General features: G+C 41.7%; 1 protein-coding gene across 5 annotated transcripts in view; it reads left to right on the top strand.

Annotated features, from left to right (window-relative positions):
- Window positions 1-24,844, top strand: part of LOC134289707 (atrial natriuretic peptide receptor 3-like) — a 114,704-nt gene that overhangs the window by 67,847 nt on the left and 22,013 nt on the right. Inside the window, exons 1-2 of one of the 5 annotated variants that reach the window (XM_062856026.1) lie at window positions 14,017-14,352; window positions 19,385-20,296. In XM_062856026.1, coding sequence (XP_062712010.1) covers window positions 19,579-20,296 — 718 coding nt within the window. In that variant the 5' untranslated portion in view covers window positions 14,017-14,352; window positions 19,385-19,578. Of the gene's footprint in view, window positions 1-14,016; window positions 14,353-14,383; window positions 14,502-19,384; window positions 20,297-24,844 lie in introns of those variants that run through there. The other 4 variants (XM_062856029.1, XM_062856030.1, XM_062856028.1 and 1 more) reach the window with 4 other exon arrangements.

The following is a 24,844-nucleotide window of genomic DNA, read 5'->3' as shown; positions in this document are numbered from 1 at the left end:
AAGCAGCAATCACTAACAAAAACAATTTCTTACACCTAAACCCAACAATGTATATTAGTATGTTAACAGAGTAGATTTCAGGAGCTTTGGGTGACCGGACCGGTTTATTCGCATGACATACCGACTAGAAGATTCTGATAAAAATATAACATAATTATAACAAACCATGATATGTATAACTCATTGTGAAATAATCATGTTTAACATCTTCGGTGTTTAAAAATATTATATCTCAATTGTATCATATTATGTTACAAATATTGTTCAATAACACATTGTGAAATAATTTAGTTTTTATTCTGTGATATTCAGAACATCATTTTATACAATTGTATAAAAATACGATAGAAACTAATTTTATTGAACCTACAATTTATATCATATTGTATTATAATTTTGATCTGATTATAACAAAATAGGTTATTATTTTGATTAGACCGGTGTACTTTTTGTTACAATTTTATTTATTTTAACATCATCCTGCATCTAGTTTATAACATAATAAATTATAGAAAAATTTCATATCATCATAACACGATGTGTTATAAACTTGATATATTTTTCTAGTCGGGATATCAATAGAAAAATAACATAACAGTTCAGAGCCGAATTGGGTTCTGAAGAGCCTTTTTGGTCAGCAAAAAGCACTGACACTCGAGTGCAACGGCTACTGCGTTCTTGTTATAAAAAACTGAACGGCTTCGCGGCCGTGCGGCTAGAGGCATTTCGTAAGCCTCGGAGTGTGGGTTCGATTCCCGCTCCAGTCGGGGAAAACTTTTCGTGAAACGGAAAATTCTCCACTGGGCCACTGGGTGTTATGTGTGTTGTCCGTTGTCATATGTTCAGTCTGTACAACCTCTGGTTGAAGACGGTGTAGTGTCTTTTTTTTAATTCATTTTTGGCTCGCATTCAATTCAAATGCAACACTGCCTTAAAGAACAGCTTTGCTTAAAAGAAGGAAAAATTTCTGATGAAAAAGTTTGCAGCTATAAGATCCAAATACCAAACGGAAGAACAGCTTGTGTTTAAAAGGAAATTTGTTTTTTTTTTTCTGAAACATTCAACCGTTGGTACAAGACAACGCCATCAAAACAATAAACGTGAAAGAATAGCCTATGCTTCGAAGATGAAAAAACATGATAAAAAGACATCAGCTATAACATTCGAACACAGTAAAAATACGATACTTGAAAGAATAGCCTATGTTCAAAAGAAGAAAAAAAAACACACTAGTTTACAGCATCTTTGAACTCCGTAAGCTGATGATCATTTTTGGTGTAGAATCATGCCCTGAGTTCGAAAACGCGAAAGAAAAAAATTACAGTAGAGCGGAATTTTTTTCGACTTTCCATACAAGGTTTATGATTTGAAATCGATTTTTGTTCTATTTTTAAGCAAAGTCGCTCACTTCAAACATTTAATTCTCCGTAATCAATGTTCCGATTGAGCTGAATTTTTTTCTGTAACTCGCCTACATATGATATGTCAAATAAACGGCGAGAAAAAAATTTTAAGTTGTTTTTTTTTTCTTATTAAAAAAATACATCTCTTCAAAAATTTTTGGGAATTTTGCTAAAATTTAAGAAGATCGTCAATATCTTGAATTTCATCAATCTGACGCAAAACCTGTATTCAGACGACCGAATGGTATTGTATTCAGCTTTTAATTTATGGAAAAAGATTTAAAATTGGTTGAACAAAACGTAATATATTTGAATTTTAGTAAATTACATATTTTGAAAAGTTGCAAAATTCGATATTGATCTAAACCTCAAAAACTGTTCTGCTTAAATTTTTTTTGAAGGTCGGTTTCGAAATCAGCACTAAATTGTGCTTCAAAAACTTTGGTCGTTGACAGAAGTTCCCGACTTTCGTTTTATTTTGTAAACTTGTGTCATTGATAAAAAAAAAAAAAAAATCACAACCATAATGTCCACTATTAGCACAAATAACAGACTTGAAAGAACATCATATATTGAAAAGAAGGAGAAATCTTTGATGGAAAATCAACTACTAATGCCGACGAAAACTACACAGCACTACAATATTTGCTTTTCAGTGATTAATATAATTCAACACGATTGAATTGCTATACGACTTATTGTCCATTTGACCATACGTACTTTCAACCAAATATGTTCAGTAACATATGAATTATGATACCGAAATCTATAATATTATTTTCTACTCAAATCTTTTTTCATCAGTTAGAGCCTTTCGACCAGATGTCCATTCGACTAAGTGTCCATTCGACTAAATGTCATATGCTTCTTCTTCCACAAAATGGGTTCTGACCAAATGTTCATTCGACCAAACGTACTTTCGACCAAATGTCATCCGACTAAATATCATTCGACCAAATGTCCTAAAGCCAATGACGTAGCATTTTTTGGCCAATTTTTGACCCCTTCCCCCCTCGTAGCACATTTTCCCATTTGTATCTAAAACATGGTCCGTCACACTTTCACAGACTCCTCCCTCCCCCCTAAAATGCTATGTCATTTATGGATGGTCCCAAGGATGGTCCTCTACTGGTTTCGGGTTTGATGTCCCAAGATGATGCCAGACTCCCACGAAATCAAGGAACAAATGGAGACGCTTGGTGCGTAATTTTAAAAATACTTCCACTGTCGTATCTTTCAAATATGGCTTAGTTATACATATGTAGCTTTAGCACTACCAGCCAAACGATATATGCATACAAAATTATCATTGGCAGAGGAAGCTCTTAGTTAATGAGCTGAGAAACAGGCTTAGTCTCAAATGGGGATGTTACGCCAACAAGAAGATCAAAAGAGTTAATATTATGAATTTTCTGCAAAAAAAAGAATAAATTAGCGAGGGTGGTGCTTCTACAAAACTTTTCCTTGTCCTTTTGGTTTTGTTTTTTATTCAAGATGTTTGATCTGAAACATTCAATTCTAGTGGGGAGGGGTTTATCCCTTTCATTTCCCTCGTTCATGTAGTGAAAGGAAATGTCATTTCAATATCATTTATTTCCACCAGAAAGAAAAAAAAAGAAACATCGGAAAATTGTATCAACGCTTCATCGTATCCCTTCATTGATTGCCTTCCATTGATAGAAATGCTTCCACACTGGGACAGTCATCATCCCCGCTTCCTTTTCCCCATACTGATTGATAGTGTTGTACCATTCATGCCTACCGCTAAGACAAAACTAGCAATATAGGGAGGGAATGATTTCATTTACTCAATCAACCACGGCCTATCAGTAAAACCAATCCGATAACATCCGTGCGGGTTAGGTTTGCCTCCACCAAGCGCACACAGTCAGTGCGATGTCACCACGTTTATTAGATTATGACAGTGCGAATAATTGAGCAGTGATTTGTACCTATACGTACATCTACTAGTATGGAGCTGACACAAGGAGGGCACACCCGTCATCGTCGTGCGGTGGGTCGTGATACCAAAATAGAAAACAATAATCATTTGCATGGACGCGTGTAAGAAATGCATTCATCCGGTATTCGTCAAGCTTCCTGAGTCGAGTGAGGTACTATTTGTGTAATGTGTATGTACAATGTAAACAGTTTAACGCTTTGTAGAAGACATCAACCGCCATATCGACTGTATACCCCAAAGTAATTCCAAATGGCTTGTATGTTAGGTACGGCTTATGTTTCTAAAAGTTAACATTTTAAATTTTTTTTTTGATTTTTTTTGATTCATGGAATTTGGAAAAGAGCAACCCAAGTAACATTTTAAGTTTTGTTCGGCTCTATAAAAGATTTTTATGACCAATTTTATAAAACTTGCAATAAAACTGATTTATACATCAAAACCTCTTGATAACATCTTTAAGAGCATTTTCCGGCTAAGTGGACCACTCTGGGAGAGGTTTTGCAAAAACATAAAATTAATGCGCTTCGAAATTGGTGAATATTATCATCTTGGGATGAAATAAATCAATTTATTAATTTACTAAAACTATCTCGAATCACAAGAAAACTCAGCTGATAGAGTTTATTTATGTGAACATGTTATGCAAATGACTGCAAACTATCAATTCATTGCTCATTTGAGCAAAATTGACTAATTTTGATTCACGTCAGCTAATTCTTCAATATGGCGACGACCATAATTAGCGAAAATAAAACGAAAGCAAGTTTACTTTTATGATTACCTCAATAAACCAAACAGTATCGTAGTTTCTGCTTTTCTACCAACAGATGTCGTTACTATCGAACGGATCGCCATCTGTTGAGAGTTTAAACAGTTTTATTGTGGTAATAATGAATGCCAGAAGGTTTACATATCGGAGAGTTTTGTTTACTCTTTAAATCTGGCTTTTTGGATATCTTCAAGTATACTATAAAACATTTCATCAATGGTTTTCATAAAAGTAGTCATAAAACTGTGAATTTTCCTTATTGCTGTATTTAAACCCTAATAAAAATCTAACAAAACCAATCAGCAATGGAATTGTTACCCGAGCAGAAGGGCATACCTTACAAATACCATATGGAGAGCAACATGTGCTCTAATACCTGAAATTGTTATTGCTGCGTTATTCTACGAAATGTTATGAGAACATCACAATAACAGTTGGAGGTACTTGAGCAGAGTTTGGTATTGAAGTAGTATTTGTTGGTTCAGCAGCGAAAATTACCGAAAAAGAAGATTTGTTATTATATCATGAAGTCATCGTACAAATGAAACATTTAATAACAAGAAATGTTATTAGTTTGTTATTCAATAACTTTGGGATAACAAATACAGCACTTGAAATTTTAGGTATGCATTCATTATTGAAATAACAAGACTTGTTAATAAAAAGAAAATCGGGTTAAGTACGGTTCCTTTGAATTCCACTAAGAATTTGCATCCTTTGACAGATACGTATTTCGACCTCAACTGTAAGGTCGTCTTCAGTGTCTTGTACTTGGTCGACAAGACACTGAAGACGAACTTACAGTTGAGGTCGAAATACGTATCTGTCAAAGGATGCAAATTCTTAGTGGAATTCAAAAGAACCGTACTTAACCCGATTTTCTTTTTATTTACAGATATTCCCCTAACAAGCCCAGGTTAATCATCATCAAGACTTGTTATTTTCTAGGTGTTATTTATACAAAATTTTGGTATTCGTTTTTGTTATATTGCCTCTTATTACCACCTAATGAAGGGCATATCAAGGTATGGTAGTATTCAAGATAAATACCTTGGTATGTTATTCACTTGTTATTTTCTTCTGCTATAGCTCCCTATAGCTACATCTGTAAAGGGTATCCAGCATAACAATGCTGAGGGTGATGCATTCGATTCCCGGTCGGTTCAGGAGCTTTTCGTGAAGGAAATTTCCTTGACTTTTTTCGGCATAGAGTATCTTTATGCTTGCCATACAGATATGCGCATCCAAATATGGTCATTGGCAGAGGAAACTCTCAGTTATGAACTGTGGAAGTGCTCATAGAACACTCTGAGAAGTAGGACAAGTCCCAGTAGAGACATAACGCCAAGAAGAACAAGATTATACTTAATTTTAGCTTCGATTGCAAACCAATTTTCGGTTGTCACATCCATTCTTCGGGTTGACCCACATTCAACAGCCGACATCGATACGTAAGAGAACTGTCAATCTCCCGATAGTTTCGCGTGACTTTGATAATAGCACTGGGTGGATATCGGAGTGGTTCAGCTCCAACACTGCAGTGGAGCTGCTTTGCGATTATCGATGAACAAATGGCATAGACTTGGAGGAGCACGTGCGAGCTTGCCTGCGGTGGCACCCGTCATCGCCATCACCAATGTGGATAAATTGCATTGGATGTGACTTGCGACAGCAGCGAGCTGTCTAATTGCATACACTGACTGGGTTTACACTTGTGTATTGCCGACCGCCGCCACGCCGGTTGTGGGTAACGCGATATGCACTTGATGCGCGTGATGCGTAGGAGGAATATTGATCAGCGGTCCTTTGCTTGGAGAAGTTAGCGTTTACTTTGGATTGGCGAGTAATTAACTTTGATCTTTTGAGTGATGAATTGATTGCTCGCGGAGTTGTGGTCTAATCAACCAATTTGTATGGGTCTGACATTTATCGCACTCGAAACCTGGATTTTCCATGCACAGTTTCAACAGAGTCACGAAGGATTAAGAAAATTTCATTGCAAATCTTCAAAAGAAACGGCTAACAAATTCCATTCCGACGGTCGTTAGGGTTGGTCGTCGTCATAATTCTTCAAAGAAGCAATTTGTCTGCTTGGCGCAATATAATTCCAGCTCCCTTGGTGGATTGGAGCTTCAATTCAGTGCAGCTCGTTAAAAACCTCTATCTTCGTTCAGTTAAACAATTTCCCAGAAGAAAACGCAAATCTGATCCCAAATCCACCTCTTGATTGTGTTTGATTGTGCGAATTTCATCGAACTACAAACTTTCATGGAACCAATTAATCAAAGCAACGAAAACATTCGCAATCAAATTAGCAACTTAATTGTAGGCAAACAATTCCACCTGACACCCATTTAAAGGGTACGTATTCCCTTCTACTCCCGGAAGCTCTCAGGTGCAGTCAGTCAACTTTCGAATTAATTTAATATCGCAGAACTTCACTGACACGATCCCCCTACCTGGCCTAGTCTTAGCAGGGGGGAGCAAATTGAAAGCAATATTGAGGAATTGTCATTTGATGAAATTGACGTCAAATTGATTAAAAAGTTGACGAGGGTACAAAAATTGAGTTTTTTTTCTGTTGTAGGCGCTTTTTCCTACGCGCGTTAGTACGAGGCGAACGTAATAGTCGATGTCACCGTTACCAATGGAGAGTAAAAAAAGCTCAATTTTAAGATGAACAGGATCGTCGGCGCAGGTGTACATATGCTACAAAAGCCTACAAACGTACTATGTATAACATGATGAAATCATGTATTGAGTTGCAAAGATGAGCATATGCAATTCAGATTTCGCTACTATCTTCATTGACATAGATTGAAAATATGCTTGAATTACTGGGGTGAAACAGTCTCTGAAACTCGCTTCAGGGTTATCGCCCGTACATGGATCAGACATCAATCATTTCAATTGGGATTTTTTCCAACGTGCGTTGCGAACACAGTAAAAAGCGTTATTTTTTCTAATAAAATTCATACTAGCTGGCAAATCTAAGATAGGTGCCAAGGTATTTACTTTTATGTTGGGTATTACCAGCATTCTTGTAATCATTCAAAATTTGAAGCAAATATGCATTTCTGACACCTTGACAACCACATTTCTCTTTTGTAAGTATCGAGTCAACCAATCAGGAGCGTCTTAGAGACTCATCAACTCAACTGCCTCAGGGTCGGCACGCTTACCTAAGCTTACGGTAACTAAACTAGCACTAACTTTATTTTAAAATAACTGTATTTCGGTTTCTTAGACAGTGTATGCACACTTTATTAGTCTACTCATTTCTATCTATCCAATCCTTCCCACTTCCTTACAATTAATCAAACCTTTTTGCTGTTCGGAGCCCCTTTTCTTTGCAGCAACCTTTTTTTTCCTCCTTTATCCTCACTGTTGGCCGCCGATGTCCGTTATTACGAGTTAGGGAGTACCGTGGGTTCTTCAGGCCACGTCTGGCTACGTCTCTGGCCTTGAGGTGACTTCGGGGTACAGCTTCAGCTGAATATGGACCCGTATGCCTGTCCTAGGCTGCCGATATTGGACGGATCGGCCTTCGGCCAAAAATGCTGCCGTAATATACCCGGTTGAAGCACTAAGACGTAGTAGGGCTATTAAAAACAGTTGGGTAGCTTGCCACTACGGAGTCCTGATAACATCGTTATCTGATGTCCTGTTTATACGCTCACACAACTTCACCACTCTTCTAATTCTTCGACTTCTACAAATCCTCTTTCTTTAAACTTTCTGTCGGTTAGATTTCCAACTGCTTTAATCTACGTTCACCGGGTAAGTAAAAGAGTTTTCACCAGGCTTCAAGGTCCATGACATCGGTCCTCGGTCATTGCCATTTTGAAGTGCATCTTCCGTAACGGCCCCATTACGCCACCCCTCGCCCATAACTGCTTCGTTTTCGACCTCTGGCGGAGAGTAGTAAAATCTCGGCGTTTAAGGATGAAGGATTCGTCATTGACATAATCGTCATCATTGAAAATACGAAAGCAGTTTTCTCGCTCAAAACAACTTCTTATTCTCTATTGCTCTACGTCCCCACTGGGACATGGCCTGCCTCGCTTCAACTCAGTGTTCTTTGAGCACTTCCACTACAATGATACACTATGCCCAGGGAGTCGAGAAAACTTTCCCGACCGGATTGGCGATCCAAAGCCTTAACCACTAGGCTAACTGGAGACCCTCGCTCAACACATGAATATTCGAATTGAAAATGTATTCACTGTACTCCATTTTGCATCCGCAATACAGTGAATACATTTACACTGCCGAAATTTCAGGTTTGATTGAGAAAACTGCTTTTGTATTTTCAATAATGACGATTATGTCAATGACGAATCCTTCAACCTTAAGGTGGTTTGTCTACTACTGTCCTAGCTGTATGTAAAGAGTGCGGGACTAATGTGGAGGAAATACCTATTTCTTACATGAAATCTACCAATTCTATACATTTTTGAACATAAAAACGCAAAATCTCTTCAACACAACCAATTAATAAAAAAAACATCAAACTTCAAGTGGTAGTGGTGCGTCTAACTCCTTCGCATGGAATGCCTAAGTCTCCGTTAAGGAGATAGAAGTAAGGAGTCATGAGCAGGAAGCTGCGCATGCAGTTCCAGCGTGAGAGCTTCCATTCATTCCCGGCTAGCCTGCCGGTGGAGAACGGAGCGTGGTTGATGAAGGCCATCAGCCAAAAAAGAGATATGTAGGTTGTCTGCAATAGTAGCAACTTGGAAACTTGCGTCCACATAAGCAAGGACCTTAAAATGGTACCGGAAGCAGAACCGGTGAAAGCAAAGGTTGCGAAGTCTACCCAGACAGAGGCCTTCGCTTTCGCAGGAAGCCCAAAAGGTGTGGCGGATGCGACTGCTTTTTCTAAGCACTCACAGAAGCGAGTGAGGCTGCCGTCAGGTGGTGAGTTTTCTGGCGGTTCCCGCGAAGCTAAGAAGATACTAACCCCGAAGGTCGGCAGTAATGCCAGCCAGGCGTCCCACAGTGGTCCAGATTTGAAAAATACCTGGCAAAAAATGCCAAATCATAGTAGTCTGCTAGTTTTAGCCTATATGAGTGTATTGGATCATGATTTAGCGCTCAATTTCATTTTAAAGGCATTTTCATTTTTTATCGATTTCTTTGAACGAAATCCGAACAAAATTAATGTTTTTCATACTATTTTACTATACACATATCATCATGACGCTATTGTTTTGGCAGCTCTTGGAAGTTGCATTTTTTCTTTAATCGATTCTGCATACATAAACGAGTGTTTGAACGGAATCTCCCCGCGGGGAGTAGCGAGGAGCGATTTGTAAGACACTTTGAAGTCGAACTGTAAGAATTTTTCGTACTAATGGCATGTAATGTCAATTTTGAAGCCAAAAGTGTTATTTTGATCTCTTGCTCCATTGCAGATGTCTGATATACACAAGAACTTACAAATAAACTTTTGAAAACAATTGTATTACTTATATTAATAGACTTTTGTAGTGGTTGAACTTGTTTGTGTTCTTTATCAAAAATGCAGCACTTTTTCCATCAGCAGCTATTCAGTGCAGTAACAAGATACAAAATCAATATTTCCATTTTTTTTTTAATGACCGTTAGTGCTCCTGGTATTAAGGATGCGTGCTCAATATACTGTATCCCATATAAGACATGTACTTATATGAGTTTCTGCCAGCTTTTCTCAAAATTGGACCTCTGTGCGTCCCGCAAAGCTGGGAACGGTCGGCCTGAAAAGGCTGACCCTCCCCGGACCCTCAGCAACCACAGAGTTGGGTGAACCACTGAGTAAGGGTTGTCCCCTTTCCCCCCATCCCCCCTTGGACAAAAGGTGGAAAAGGAAGAAGAAAGGCCGCAGGTCGAGGAAGTCAGAGACGTCAAATCAAGAAGGCGTAAAATAGTAGGTGGCAAGCGTAAATGCGACGCGCTCGTCATCAAGACCGAACAGTCTAATTACTCGGATGTGTTGAAGCGACGCCAAGCTCGTGGATCAGGGAGCTGATGTCCACAGTATCAGACGTACTCTTACGGGCGATATGATCCTGGAGCTGAAGGAACGTAAAGGCGCCGCCTACAAAAGTTTGGCGGAAGATGTCCTTGGCGAAGAGGTTGAGGTGAGGACTCTCAAACTAGAGGTGACTCTTAAGGTCTCGGCGAGGTCATCTGACCTTTCAAGAGCCACCGGATGTTTGCTTCAGGTGTCTAAAACCAGGACACAAGCCATGGGACTACAAAGGCCCTAACAGGAGCAAGCTATACACACAGACGATGCGGCGCCGGAGGCCATAAGGCACAAGGCTGCACGAGTCCACCTGAGTGTTTGATTTGTTACGGCTAAACCGTGAACAACAGGCACCCAACGGGTGGTTCAAGGTGCCTGGCCTTCAAGAAAATCGCAGTGAACAAATCACAGTGCAGGTAACGCAACTGAACCTAAACCAATATGACGCAGCTCAGCAACTACTTTGTCAGGCGGTTTTTGAGTGGGGAACGGATATCGCCATCATAGCGAGTACCCCCGGCAATGGCAATGGGGTCTCGGATGGGTCCAAAAAAAAGTGGCGGTGATATGGACGACGGGTAAATACCCCGTCCAGGAGTTGGTGTCTACAACATATGGGGGCTTCGTGGTCGTCAAACTAAACGGAGTTTTCTTCTGTAGCTGTTATGTGCCTCCGCGGTGGTCGATCGAGGAGTTCACGCAGATGCTGGCCTCTATGCTGACGGGGCGAAGGCCGGTGGTAATAGTGGGTGACTTTAATGCATGGGCCGTGGAATGGGGTAGCCGTTTCACGAATAAGCTGGGTCAGATGCTGCTAGAGACACTAGCCATACTAGATGTCTTATGTCATGGTTTATGTCGGAACGGTGCGAAATCGATTATTATTGACCTTGTTATTGACGTTACTTTTTGTAGTCCTGGTCTAACAAGTACGAACAAGCTTGAACTGAAGAGTAGACGATGGCTACGATGGCAGCGGGTAGAGGAAGAGGCGGCTAGGCCAAGGTACTTCGACGAAAGGGTATTTAGGGAGGCGCTCCGCCGTGAGTGAAACCTACTAGTCGACGACAACGAACTGGTAGCGGTACTATCGCGTGCGTGCGATACGACCTTGCCTAGGCGAGTCCACCCTAGAAATGAATGTAGGAGACCACCGGCGTACTGGTGGACTCAAGCTATTTGGAATCTGCGCCGCGCCTACCTACTGGCTAGGCAGCGGATGCAGCATGCACGATCTGAGGAAGAACAAAACGAACGACGGGTGATGTTTTTTTCATTCTCGGGTGGAAGAGCAACTGACGAAAAATTGCCGGGGCTGGGATCGACCCCATGACCATCCACTTATGAAGTGAACGAGTAGCTACTACGCCACGGGTTCCGGCAACGGGTGGTGTTCGCCGCTGCAAAAGCCGCGTTGAAGACCGAGCAATAAGCAAGCAAAAAAGCCTGCTTTGAGGGTCTCTGTAAGAGTGCCAGCTCGAATCCGTGGAGTGATACCTATAGGATAGTGATGGCCAAGACGAGAGGTGTAGTGGCTCCTACAGAGCAATCTCCATAGATGTTGGAGGGGATCATCGAGGGGTTTTTTCCGCGTCATAATTCTAGTCCTTGGCCTCCTTTCGTAGGACAGCCGGAGATTGGTTCTGGCGATGAGGAGAGGTCGCCGATGTGGAACCTGCGGGGATAGCAAGGTCCCTTAGCCTAAGTAAGGCCCCAGGTCCGGACGGAGCTCCGATCCTGGCCTTAAAAATAACTATTGCAGATGCTTCCGAGATGTTCAGGTCTGCTATACAGAAATGCCTGGACGAGGGAGTTTTCCCAGAAGCTTGGAAGAGGCAGAGCCTCTATTGCCGAAGGTGGGTAAACCACTGGTATCCGAGTCGGCATATAGACCAATATGCTTGATTGACACGGCGGGGAAGGTACTCGCAAAGATCATTCTCAATAGAATGTTGAGGTACACCGAGAGTGTAAATGGTCTCTCGAGTAGCCAGTACGGCTTCCTGAAGGGGAGATCGACCGTAGACGCTATCCTGTCGGTTACAAAAACCGCCGGGTAAACACTCAAGCGTAAGAGATGAGGGATTCGGTACTGTGCAGTAGTGACTATGAATGTAAGGAACGTGAGCAAATAGCGCCAGTTGGCCAGCTATTGCCGATGCACTCCTGCGTTTGGGCGTCTGGGGATACCCAGGTACATACCTGTACAAGATTCTCGGAACTTACTACCACAAAACTGGAGTTGGCTCCCCACAAAACTGAGGTGTTGGTTGTGAACAACCAAAAGTCGGAGCAGTAAGCGGTGATCAGTGTAGGCTTCGTCAAACACCTGGGTGAGATGAACGACGATAAGCTTACCTTCGGTAGCCACGTTGATTACGCCTGCAAGAGCCTTCACAGCTGTAGTAGCACTGTTTCGGATGATGTCCAATAGCTATGGTGTGCATACCAGTAAGCGCAAGCTTCTGGATAGTGTCGCTGCGTCCATACTAAGGTACTAAGGTACTAAGGTGTATGGCGGCCCGGCGTGGGGCACGGCGCTAAGTACCGAAAGCTACCGTGTTTACCTGAAAATACTTATAGACTGATGTGCCTGAGGATTGTGAGCATTTAGGGTCTTGTACCATTTGGGCAGGTGTACCTATTTTGGGCACCTGCCGCTATAACTAAACCAATTTCATACCTAATGACTTATTTTTTGGCACATGGTTAGATACGCACAGTATCTAATCCTATACAAAAATTTAAATCAATTGGTTTGAAATTGACTTAGTTATAGCGGCAAGTGCCCAAAATAGGTACACCTGCCCAAATGGTACAATACCCTTCCATACCGTGTCACACGACGCGATCTGAATATTTTCTGATAGGTGACTTCAAACTTTTGATCGAGAGTATATTTACGTACATCTCCCTATGGCGCTACTTCCCTATTCAAAAGGAGCCCAACCCGTTCGCCTTACAAATTTCTGCATACAAGCCATTTATTAACATGATTCACAAACTTTCCATGCAGAAATGTATTAGATTTGGCAATCTCTCCGGTTGAGAATGTGCAACAGAATCCAATCTAATACACATCCATATGGAACACCCCCAAATCTATTCATAAAAAACAAACCGCAACACACTTTCCAAGTTCCACATCCGAAAATTTGCAACAAACTCTCAGCTCAACAACTGGACGAACTAGCAATCATACCGGCGGCATATCTAAAATCACCTCCGACAGAGCACCCACCCCAACATCTACAAATATACACTATCTACTTTCAGCTTCTGGTCGGCACGCAGATTCTACTCCGTTCAGTTTGTGGCGCGCCGCGAGAAAGACACGTCTGTTTGTTTTCCTACATGTTCGCGCTTAAAATATCTTCGGTTTTCGGAAGACACCACCGGAGAAACTACGGCCATAAATTCAGCATCACCGCACCCCCAGCGACAACGCGTTGAGGCGGTGCCGATGCCAGTGCGGTGCGGTTACAAACGGTTGTTGGACAACCTCCAAACAAAAGTGGTGACTGGAGCACGCTATGTCTGAACCAGCAGATTATAAAAAAATAATGTACATCGGATTTTTTTCCACCAAACATCAGCATTCAAGCTATATTTTCATTTGCAGAAGGTTTCAAAATATTCTATCGGTGAAAATTTTTCCATACATTTTGTATGGGAGAGAAATTGGCCGAAAATGAGAATTTCATGCAAATTTGTATGAAAAACAGCTAAAAAGGTGAAAAAATCAAAAATTCCCCGATGAAATATTTTAAAACTTTCTGCATATGATAATATAGCATGAATTCTGACATTCTGTGGAAAGAAACCCGATGTACATTCAACTTTTATAATCTGCTAGTTGAGACATAGCGTGTGGAGCGAAGCGCGCGAATTATCATAATGCGGTCATTTGATAACAACGGCAACGGTTTCTCGCATCAGGACCGCGGCGACCAGTTTGTGACCGCTTATGCTGCTGCAGTTCACACCGTCGTCACCAACAACAGCAACGAGGCAGGTTTCCGCAAGGAGGAAAAGTTGGTGGCGATTCATTGACTGGAACGGCAGCGCAGTTGTGCGGTGAAGTTGCCAAAGTTGGGCAGTTATTCGCAACCGATTACACGTGCGAGTGAAGAAGAATCTTGGGGGAAATAATAGTGAAGAAAACTGGGAAATAGTGAAATATGAAAAGTGACACGGTTAAAATCTGGAAGTACGCTTTTTGAGTAAAACTTGATATGTGTATCGATTAGGATGTCCACATCTACATGAAGAACGTTACATTCGAAAAAAAAGTCTTACCTAGTGAATTAAATTTGAGCCAAAACGGTTGAATCTAAGGGTGCTCTGAACAAGTATGAAGTCAGTATGGGAAAACTGGGCCAAACGTATGCAGACATGACAAGATTTGAAGTTCTGACAACCAGTTAGCAGCTAATTCTTCCTCTTTCCATATCTTCGATAGACTACTGTGAAGTATTTTGTGCAGCTGTTCACTACCGGGTTTGATAAGTACGGTCGAGAGCTCGTCTTTCCAGCGGCCTTATTGTCGCCTGAAAGTATTTCCGACCCATCTCTGTGTCGTAAACTGTTACTCGATTCTGGAAGTAACTTTCGAGAATCTTGAACAGGTACTCGGGTATCCTCAGGCGCAAGAGCGCATCGGCAATAGTCGGCCAACTGGCGCTATTTAATGCGTTCCTTATATCCAGAGTCACTACTGCACAGTAGCAAATCCCCCTTCTCTTAATACGCTGGAGCATTATCATGGGAGCTTCTGTATCCGACAAGATAGCATCTACGGTCGACCTCCCCTTCCGGAAGCTGTAGTGACTACTCGAGAGACCATTGACACCTTCGGTGTGCTTCAACATTCTATTGAGGATGAACTTCGCCGTCGTGTCGGTCAAGCATATTGGTCTATATGCCGACGGGTCTCCGAATGGTTTCCCCGCCTTTGGCAATAGGACCAGGCACTGCCTCTTCGATACTTCTGGGGAAACTGCCTCGTCCAGGCATTTCTGCATAGCAGACCGGAACATCTCGGGAGTCTCTGCAATAGCTACTTTTAAGGCCAGGTTCGGAACTCCGTCCAGACTAGGGGCCTTACTTACGCTGACGGACTTTGCAATACTTGTGAATTCCCAGTCCCTAGCTCTTCTACGAAAGGATGCCAAGGACTAGGATCATGACGCGGAAAAAGCCCCTCGATGATCCCTTCAAAATCTCTGGAGATTGCTCTGTGGGAGCCATTACACTTCTCGTCTTGAGCATCACGTTCCTGTAGGTTACACCCTACGGATTCGCATTAGCACTCTAAAAGAGACCTTCGACCAAGCCCTCGAAGCATGCCTTTCAGCGCGGCTTTTTCAGCGGCGAACACCACCCGCCGTTCGTTTTGCTCTTCTTCAGATCGTGCTCGCTGCATCCGCCGTCTAGCTCGTAGGTAGGCGCGGCGCAGATCCGCAATCGCTTGAGTCCACCAGTACGCCGGTGGTCTCCCATTTCTAGGGTGCACTCGCCTAGGCATGGTCACATCGCACGCACGCGAGAGCACCGCTACCAGCTCATCGCCGTCTAAACCAAGTAGGTTTCGCTCACGGCCATTGGCGCAGCTAGCTTTTTCTTTCACGTTACTTCGCTCTCCTAAACAAACACGAGAAAGATGCCAGAAAGAGCACAGACCCCCTCTTTCATCCCGCTTCTTCTTTTATTTATCAAGGAATGAGTATGAAAAAATAAAAAGCTAGCTACGCCAATGCTCACGGCGGACTGCCTCACGAAATACCCCTTCATCGAAGTATGATATCATCTACCTGCGACAGCTTGGTCTTGGCCTAGCAGCCTCCTTCTCTACCCGCTTCCTGCTGTTGTTGTAGTCGATGCTGTAGCGAATCGTCAGGTGTGTCTCTGATCCCGCTGGTTCGTGAAACATTAAAGTTACCCGCTATTACCGCCGGCCTTCGCCATGTTAGCACGGTCGTCATATAGTTCAGCATCTGCCTGAACTGCTCAATTGGCTACCGCGGAGGCGCATAACAGCTACTGAAGAAGAACCCGTCCCGTTTACGTTGGCGACCACGAAGCCCTCATAGGTAGTAGACACCAACTCCTGGACGGGATATTCACCCGTCGTCCATATCGACGCCATTATTCTGGACCAATCCGCATCCCAATGAACATTTTGTATGGACGAATAAAAAATTTTGTATGGACTAATGACCACGCGGGGGGGGGGGGTTTGGTTTGAGAATTCCCAAAAAAATGACCACGTGGTTTATGGACAGCCCCTTACCTTGAAACCTTCACCATGGACCTCTTCCACCAACCTTTTGTAGGCAGCGCCCTTGCACTCTTTGTCGCGCTTAAGCTCGAGGATCATTTCGCCTGTACGAGTTCGTCTGGTACTGCGCACGGCGGCTCCTAAATCCACGAGCCTGGCGTTGCTTCGCACCGCCTTCAACGCGTTCGAGTATTTGATGACGAGCGCGTCGCCTTTCTCGCACTTGGCACCTACTCTTAAACGCCTTGTTGGTTTGGTGTCCCTGTTTTCCTCGACTTGCGGCTTTTTCTTCTTCCTCTTCCACACGACTGTCGTTCAAGGGGGATCCTCCCCTTGGTTTGCCCCACTCTGTGATTGCTGAGGGCCTAACCACGGTTGTAACTTCATGTTCCCATCCTTCCGGGACGGACCAGCCTTTCCAGACCCACCCATCCAAGCTTTCCGGGACACCTGGCTGAGGTCCGATTTGTCGGCATTACTATCGACCCTCGGGGTTAGTATCTTCCTAGTCTTGCGGGCATCGCCAGACAGCTCCTCACTTGACGGCTGCCTCGCCCGCTTCTGCGAGTGCCTATCACGAGCAGTTGCGTCCCCCACAACTTTTTGACTACCGGCGAAAGCGAAGGTCTGCGTAGATTTCGTATCCTTTTCATTCACATGTTACGCCGCTGTTTCAGTCTTCAGGAGTCTCACGAAATCCTGCTTGGCATCGTCCATCGAATTACGAAGTCGCAACAGGGTCGTTTTCAGGTCCACATCGATTACGGGCAGTCATTTTTTGTTTGATGGCCACGCTCCATCAAGTATCTCCACCGGCTGGCTTGCCAAGGAGTGGATCGGAGCTCCTACGCTGGTGCTGCGTGCGCAGCTTTCCGCTTCTACCTCCTCGCTTCTCATTAACGGAAACCTCGGAAACCCACTTCTTGCGAAGGGGTTAGCCTCGCCACTACCACTACCTCCTGTTTGGTATTGATTTTTGATTAAATGGGTTTTCATGCTTAATCCCACGAGTAGCACGAGAAAACTGGTCCATCACGCCAGTACTCTGCATTAGCGAGGTAAGAGACAAAATATGTGTGGGGTACCCAGGTACCCCACAGGCTCCTTTAACAATCGAGCATCTTCTTCACCCCCTCGATCACTCATTCCTCGGCACGATTCGCTTGACACCTTAAATTGGGGTTAGTAGTCCTATTTTTAGCCGCCGACAACGCGAGAGTGTTCATCAGGCCCCGGGACTGTAATCCTGTAATAACCGACTACCCTTTGGCTAAGCCGTCATGCAGTTCAGCAGACAAACCGACCAGCCCTCCATGAGCTTCTCTAGCTTAACGGACCTATTAGCATTCGCCCTTGCATTTGCCACAAGTAACACAACGAAGGCCCAATATGTCCCCATCTGGCATTTTCCGTATCCAAACGGCTCCGTGGCCACCGGCACCTCGCACTGTTCTCATAGTGCCCACAGAAGCTCTTCCGCGTCCATGATCTCGTCCAGGTTTTTGACCTTTAGAGTCGCATCCGCAGTGTGAACTCTCACCGCGACACCCTCACCAAGGACTTCTTACGCCAAACAGTTACAGACGGCGTCCTCGCAGGTTTTGTTATGCTTGAACTCGAGGATTATTTCGTCTGTACGAGTACATGAAATACTACGTCGGCTTCAAGATCCGTAAGCTTGGCATCACTTTTCATCGCCTTCAAAACTTTTGAGTACTTAGCCTCGTCCGTCTTGATGACGAGGGCGTCTCCCTTCTGCTTGGCACTTGTCCTTGTATATCTTCTTGGCTCAGCGTCTAAAACCCTGGTTCTGTTTTTCTAGGAGCCAGAAGGCGTTCTCCCCCTGATTCGTCCTGACCTTTGGTGGCTGAGGGCCTGCGCAACCTCCTGCAGCCTTTAACCTAAGATGGCTCGGCCTTTTCAGGACCACCCATCCCTGCTTCCAGGAAAGCCTGGCCGGGCCCGACATTCTGGCATTGCCACCCTTCACCATTGGGGTTAATAACCTTCTGGCCTTGTGAATGCCTCTTCCGCTGATGGCTGCCTCGCGCACTTCTGCGATTGCTTCTCATAAGCGATCGCGTCTTGAGTGCTCTGCGGACTACCCGCGAATGCGAAGGCCTTATCATGGATATACTTCGGCCACTTTCAGCTTCATGGGCTCTGCTACTTTCGCAGTTGTCGTCAGTTTATCATGGTTCTACTCGGCCGCTATCATTGATTTACGAAGTCTCAACAAAGCACACTTGAAGTCCATGCTAATATACGACTAAGAGGACGCAAAGTAGATGATGGCGTCAGCAGCCACCTCTATGGTAGAAAGCTCTTCTCTATTTTTATTCATCAGCCTCGTTAATCCCGCTTTATCCGTGACCTCTCCCACCGTGCTAGCCGGGAAGGAAATAGGGTTCTCTTTGTCACTTTGCTCGCAGCTCGCAGTACCACCTATATCTAGTCGAATTCAGAAGTACAACAGTGTCAAGGCTGCACAAAACTCTTAGTTGGCGATCTTTGCCATCGACTGCCCCATTGAAGCATGATATGGGAACTTGTGAGGATCAGAGCTATGTTCGACGCTCTTTCCAGGTTGTCGGCAATGCCCATTTTATTAGTCTTCTTCAATTGCTGAAATCTATCAAATCTTCTTCTTCTGCTTATTTTTGGTGGGTAGAGCCAACTGAACATGCTCCTCAGTGATGTGTTCTATGAGCACTCCACAGTTATTAACTGAGAACTTGCTTAGTAATCTGCCATTAATGCATTTTAATGTCATGTAGGCAGTCACGGAATTTTGCACAATACCCGTGCGTCTCGACCAAATGTGCCCTAAGCCTTATTTGATTCTGAGTTCATAATTTTGAGAATATATCTTGAATTTCTTGTTTCACTTTTACCTATCTGTTATATCTCAAGTAGGTGTTCAAAACGTACTTCCAGATTTTAAGAAACCCCTACTTTTCAGAAGAAATGCTCATCAATTAGGCTGTAAAGCGTTGCTGTGAAGAAGTTTGAAATGTTACAAACAGTGTTAATTGTGATACAAAGTGGTACAAAAAGAAGCCAACCATGCATTACGTGTTGTCCCATAGTAGCAATAAGTGTGAATCCCTGATACCGAAAAGTGTAGTGTGCTAAGTCCTAATTAAAAATCAAATCATGCTCAAGTCGAAACGTGCGTTGGTGCTATCAGTGATATCATTGCTCAGCTCGTTGATCTGTTCAGTTCAAAGCGAAAACCGTACCTCAACTACAAGAAGCTCCAACAATGCGGACAGCAGTCATTACAAGTACAACCATTCTTCAATCTTCAATAACATCAGCCGAAGTGGCAACAGTGGCAGCAATGCCATCGAGCATAATAATCCCATTGCGACAAATGACCTCCACAGCAGAAATCCTCCAGTTTCGGATTCATCCAACGATAAGACTGCCTACCAGTACGCAATAAATGACAACGATTCCAGCGAAGCGCCCACCATTGCGTCCCATCCACACTTCAGTACCCCATTGTCAGTCGAGCATGGCCCCAACGTGGCAAACTCCGTCTTCAACGGTGGAGCTCCGGAAGGTTCTCGACCCGACACCAGACTATCATCATATCATAAGAAGACTGCTGTGCGGTCTGTATCCACCGAGCCCAATCACCAGCAACCGCACCTTAAATTCGCAATTCTTCTGCCCGAGCACGGCCGAAGCCGAGATTCTCGCATCCTGTCGACGGTGCGACCCGTCATCGAGATGGCCACCAACCTGGTCACCGGTCCGGATGGCGTTCTGCACAACTTGAAAATCGAAATCGACTACCGGGACACGCAATGTTCGTCGACCTACGGGGCACTCGGGGCGTTCGACATTTTGCTAAAACGAAAACCAGGTACAACAAGGCAGGGTCAAATCGGTCTCAAACCGAAATATTTCCTACTGTCTGTCTGTCGTCGGGTTGTTGTTCATCAGGTTGGTACATAAATTGACACGTCTGTTTCTCCATATAACACTACCGAATGCGTCACCCCGAAATCGAAATCGAATGAAATTTATTATCCACTCTCGCATACATCTTCTGCCGGTATCATAAAATACACGATATAGCCATTGTCCATTGTGCATAGGACGGGGAATGGGGGGAAGTGGGTGACCTGGGGGTTGCTTCGTAGGTGCACTCGCTACTGCTGGTCATAGCTACTGATCCGAAAAGCAGTCAGTCAAACTAACTTTGCCAGTTGAGTGATTGTCAGAGGATTGTGTGCACTATTTTGTAGCTTCATGCAAGGAAATTGTTAAGTAAGTTTTAATGAAGTCATAAATCAAAATCAGTGTTTAAATAAACGAGCAGTAGATCGTTTACAATGTTGAAATCTTATTTAGATTCAAAACAACGATGTAAATCTGAAATCACTTGTCACGGGGGGTCGTTCTATAAAAAATGCATATAACCTAAAAGCAGAGCCGCATGGTTGAGGGGCGCCTAAAAGCCGTTCACGCTACACAGAACATGTGCGAAGCCACTTTGTGCTGATTTGATTAGCATTAGTTTTTGAAAACGAGCCTGTCACTATTATGAAAGATCTATTCTTCTGATCTATTCTTGACTGAATAAATATTGTTCATTAAACTTTAATTGTGGATTTAGCATAGACGCTCTAGAAATTCTTCCAGGAATTTTATTGCAAGTTTTCTGATGCTTTTTTTTAGATATTTCTTTATGGAAATTTTTTAGTATTCTTTAGGATATTCGTTTGGTTCCATCAGAACGTTAGAAAATGATACCCAACTTCGGAAGTCAGGCGCTTCATGATGGAAATACTGGAAGAAATAGGAGAACCTAGAATCGAACTTTTTGAGTGGAGGCGTCGAATTTGGTGTCTTCCAAGGGGTCACAGTGTACAAATTCGAGCAAAAAAACGGACGCAATTCAGTTCCGGCCGCCAATCAAACGACAGATACTCATTCCTAAGCAAAAAACTCCGGGGAATCGAATGGTGCCAACCCCTTTCCTGAAAAACATCACCAAGTGTCTCATTTTGGCCATTTTCCCCTAAATTTGTCAGAAATATTTGAATATATCAAACTCAAATCCAAAAAAGTCGAGAGGAACCCTGAATATTTCAAAAAACTTCATGTAGCAATGTTACACAACTTGGTTCAGTAAATGTTTTTTTACTTTTGATCACAATAAGTGTCTCATTTTGTCCAATATCCCCTATAAAATGAGAATATTTGAGAATCTTGAATCAATTTGAACAAAAAACCATGCAAAGTCGTTAAAAAGACTTGCTACTGCATGGAGAAACACCAAACGGGTAGTGCCTTGTCCATCACATTCAGAGATGATGTGCCATTTTGTCCAATATCCCCTATAAATCAGGAATATTTGAGAATTTCGAATGAATTTCAACAAAAACCCATGCAAAGCCATTCAAAAGTCGTAATACTGAATGGAGAAATCCTAAACAGATCACCTCTTGTCCATCGCATTCAGTGATGTTGTCTCATTTTGTCCAATATTCCCTATAAATTAGGAATATTCAAGAATGTCAGATGAATTTCAATAAAAAACCATGCAAAGTAGTGATGGACAAGACACGATTCGTGTGGGGTTTTGCCATTAAGTAGCATGACTTTTAAACGACTTTGCATGGTTTTTATTGAAATTCATCCGAAATTCTCAAATATTCTTTATTTTTAGGGGATATTGGACAAAATAGAACACCATCTCTAAATGTGATTGGCAAGACAAGACCCGTTTGGCGTTTCTCCATGCAGTAGCAAGTCTTTTTAACGACTTTGCATGGTTTTTTGTTCAAATTGATCCAAAATTCTCAAATATTCTCATTTTATAGGGGATATTGGACAAAATGAGATGCTTATTGTGATCAAAAGTGAAAAACATTTACTGAACCAAGTTGTCTGTCATTTGTACATGAAGTTTTTTGAAATAGTAAGATTTTCGCCCACCTTTTTTGGATTTAAGTTTGATATGTTCAAGTATTTTTGACAAATTTAGGGGAAAATGGCCAAAATAAGACACTTGGCGACGTTTTTCTGGAAAGGGGTTGGCACCATTCGATTCCCCGGAGTTTTTTGCTTAGGAATTGGTATCAGTCGATTTCTTAGCGACTGGAACTGAATTGCGTCCGTTTTTTCGCTCGAATTTGTACACTATGGGTTGTGAGGATAAAGTGGACAACCTAAGAATTTTCCTCATTTCCAGTGAAAATCCATTTGCTTTACTGAGTAACATGGAAGGCAGTGATATACACTAGAAATCTCGTAAGTGATTGCATTTGAAAAATATTGATTTTTTTTGTTTATTTTCTTCATCAAAACGTGCATGAAAAAAATGGTTGGGGGTAAAACAGAGAATCGATGGGTATATAGTTTCTATATTTTTAATTACATACTGTCGAATATCATACGAAATCTTGAATTTGTTGTTTTCTAACTTTTATTTCAAACTTTAAAACATACTTATATGATTATTGTAAAAATAATGTGTAAAACAAGAACTGTTTTTGATGAAAATCATATTTTGTTGAAATAAAATATGTTTTTATAACTTTTTACTTCAGTAATCTCACGTTACATATTTCAGTTGATGATCTCGAGTTCGCACAGAATTTCTTGAAATTTTGGTGCAATTCGAACCAACTGTCTATTTTGTCCTCAAGTAATTTGTAATTTGTAATTTGTTGTTTTATTGTAAACGATAACGATTATGTGCATTTTTTTGTTATCGTACAAATTGGGCCAAAGGGTCTCAGATTTCTATAAAAGTTTTCCACAGATAGGGCTCATGGATAAATGAATAAAAAAAATTTAGAAAAATTCAAATGTCTATTATCCCAGAAAACTCAGGTGGATGTTTTTTTTGTTTTTCCCTGACACTACTTATTTTGAAAAATCATAACTCAAGAACGAAGCATCGTAGCAACAAAGTTTTTTAGGAAATGAATGTTCCATAGTTGACAAAATTTGTAAAGAAAAGCCGGAAATACTATGCTCGTACTCGTGGAAAATTTTCACTAAAAAACATTTTTAAGAAGGTTTTTTCGAAAACTTTAATTGCTGAAATTTTTGCACTTTTTCTTAGTTTTTGAATTATGGCCAATTTTGCTGACAAATGTTCAAATGTGCCATAAAAGCCTTTTTTTAATCATAACTCAAGAACGAAGCATCGTAGAAACAAAGTTTTTTAGTTAAAATGAAAGCAATTTTTTTCAGAAATCAAAAAAAAATATATAAAGTGGACAAAATGTTCCACCGTTGAGAAAATTCATAAAGGAAAAACTATGCCCGAATTCGTGGAAAATTTTCAAAAAAATATTTTTGAGTAGGTGATTTTATAAGCTTTGGCGCCGAAATTTTTGGAATGCACTTTCTTTCTATCCTGAGTTATGAACAATTTTGTGCCGAATCGCCGAAATTTTTGGAATGCACTTTTTGTTTTCACCATGTAAGCCTATGGTCATTTCTCACAAAATTGGCCATAACTCAGGAACGGAAAAAAGTGCATTCTAAAAATTTCAGCGATCAAAGCTTACAAAATTACCTTCTCAAAAATATTTTTTTGATAATTTTCCGCAGGTTGGGCTTTTCTTCATGAATTTTCTCAACGGTGGTGGACAATTTTGTGGAAAACTTTTTCCACTTTATATTTTCTTTGGATTCCTAAGAAAATTTGCTTTCATTTTCATTAAAAAAAAACTTTGTTTCTACGATGCTTCGTCCTTGAGTTATGATTTTTCAAAAAAAAGGCTTATATGGCACATATGGACATTTTTCAACAAAATTGCCCGTAACTCAAAAATGAAGAAATAACCTTCTCAAAAATGTTTTTTTGAAAATTTTCCACGAGTTTGGGCATAGTTTTCCCGGCTTTTCATTACGAATTTTCTCAACTGTGGAAAATTCTGTGGAAAACTTTGTCCAGTTCAAATTTTTGGATTTCTGAGAAAATTTGCTTTCATTTCCTAAAAAACTTTGTATCTACGATGCTTCGTTCCTCAGTTGTGATTTTTCAAAGTAAGTAGTATTAAAGGAAAACAAACAAAAATAGGCGACCCAAATTTTTTTCTTTTTCTTTTTTGTTTATGTATCTATGAACCCTATGCCCGAAAAAGTTTCATGAAAATCTGAGACCCTTCGGCCCGAACCCGTACGGTAATAAAAAAAGAACCGCTTATTTTAAATTTGTTTTCCAAACTTTTTTGTAAACAAAACTTTTTTTAAGGTCAAATATTTTCATCTATGTGTTCATCATTGGTATAGGCTTAAAAAATTGTGAAAACTCAAAATAACTTACGAGAAAACCTTAGTAATGATTACGTCGTTTTCGATTTATCACGTTTTTTTTTAGTTTTTGTCATTTTGAAGAGGTTTATTTGATTTTTAATGTGCAAGGTCAGCAAAAATATAATGATCC

This window comes from Aedes albopictus, chromosome 3 (genome assembly GCF_035046485.1).
Source record: "Aedes albopictus strain Foshan chromosome 3, AalbF5, whole genome shotgun sequence".
NCBI classification, from domain to species: domain Eukaryota; kingdom Metazoa; phylum Arthropoda; class Insecta; order Diptera; family Culicidae; genus Aedes; species Aedes albopictus.
Note: the sequence above shows the minus strand (reverse complement) of the source record. Positions and strands in the feature narration are given on the sequence as shown.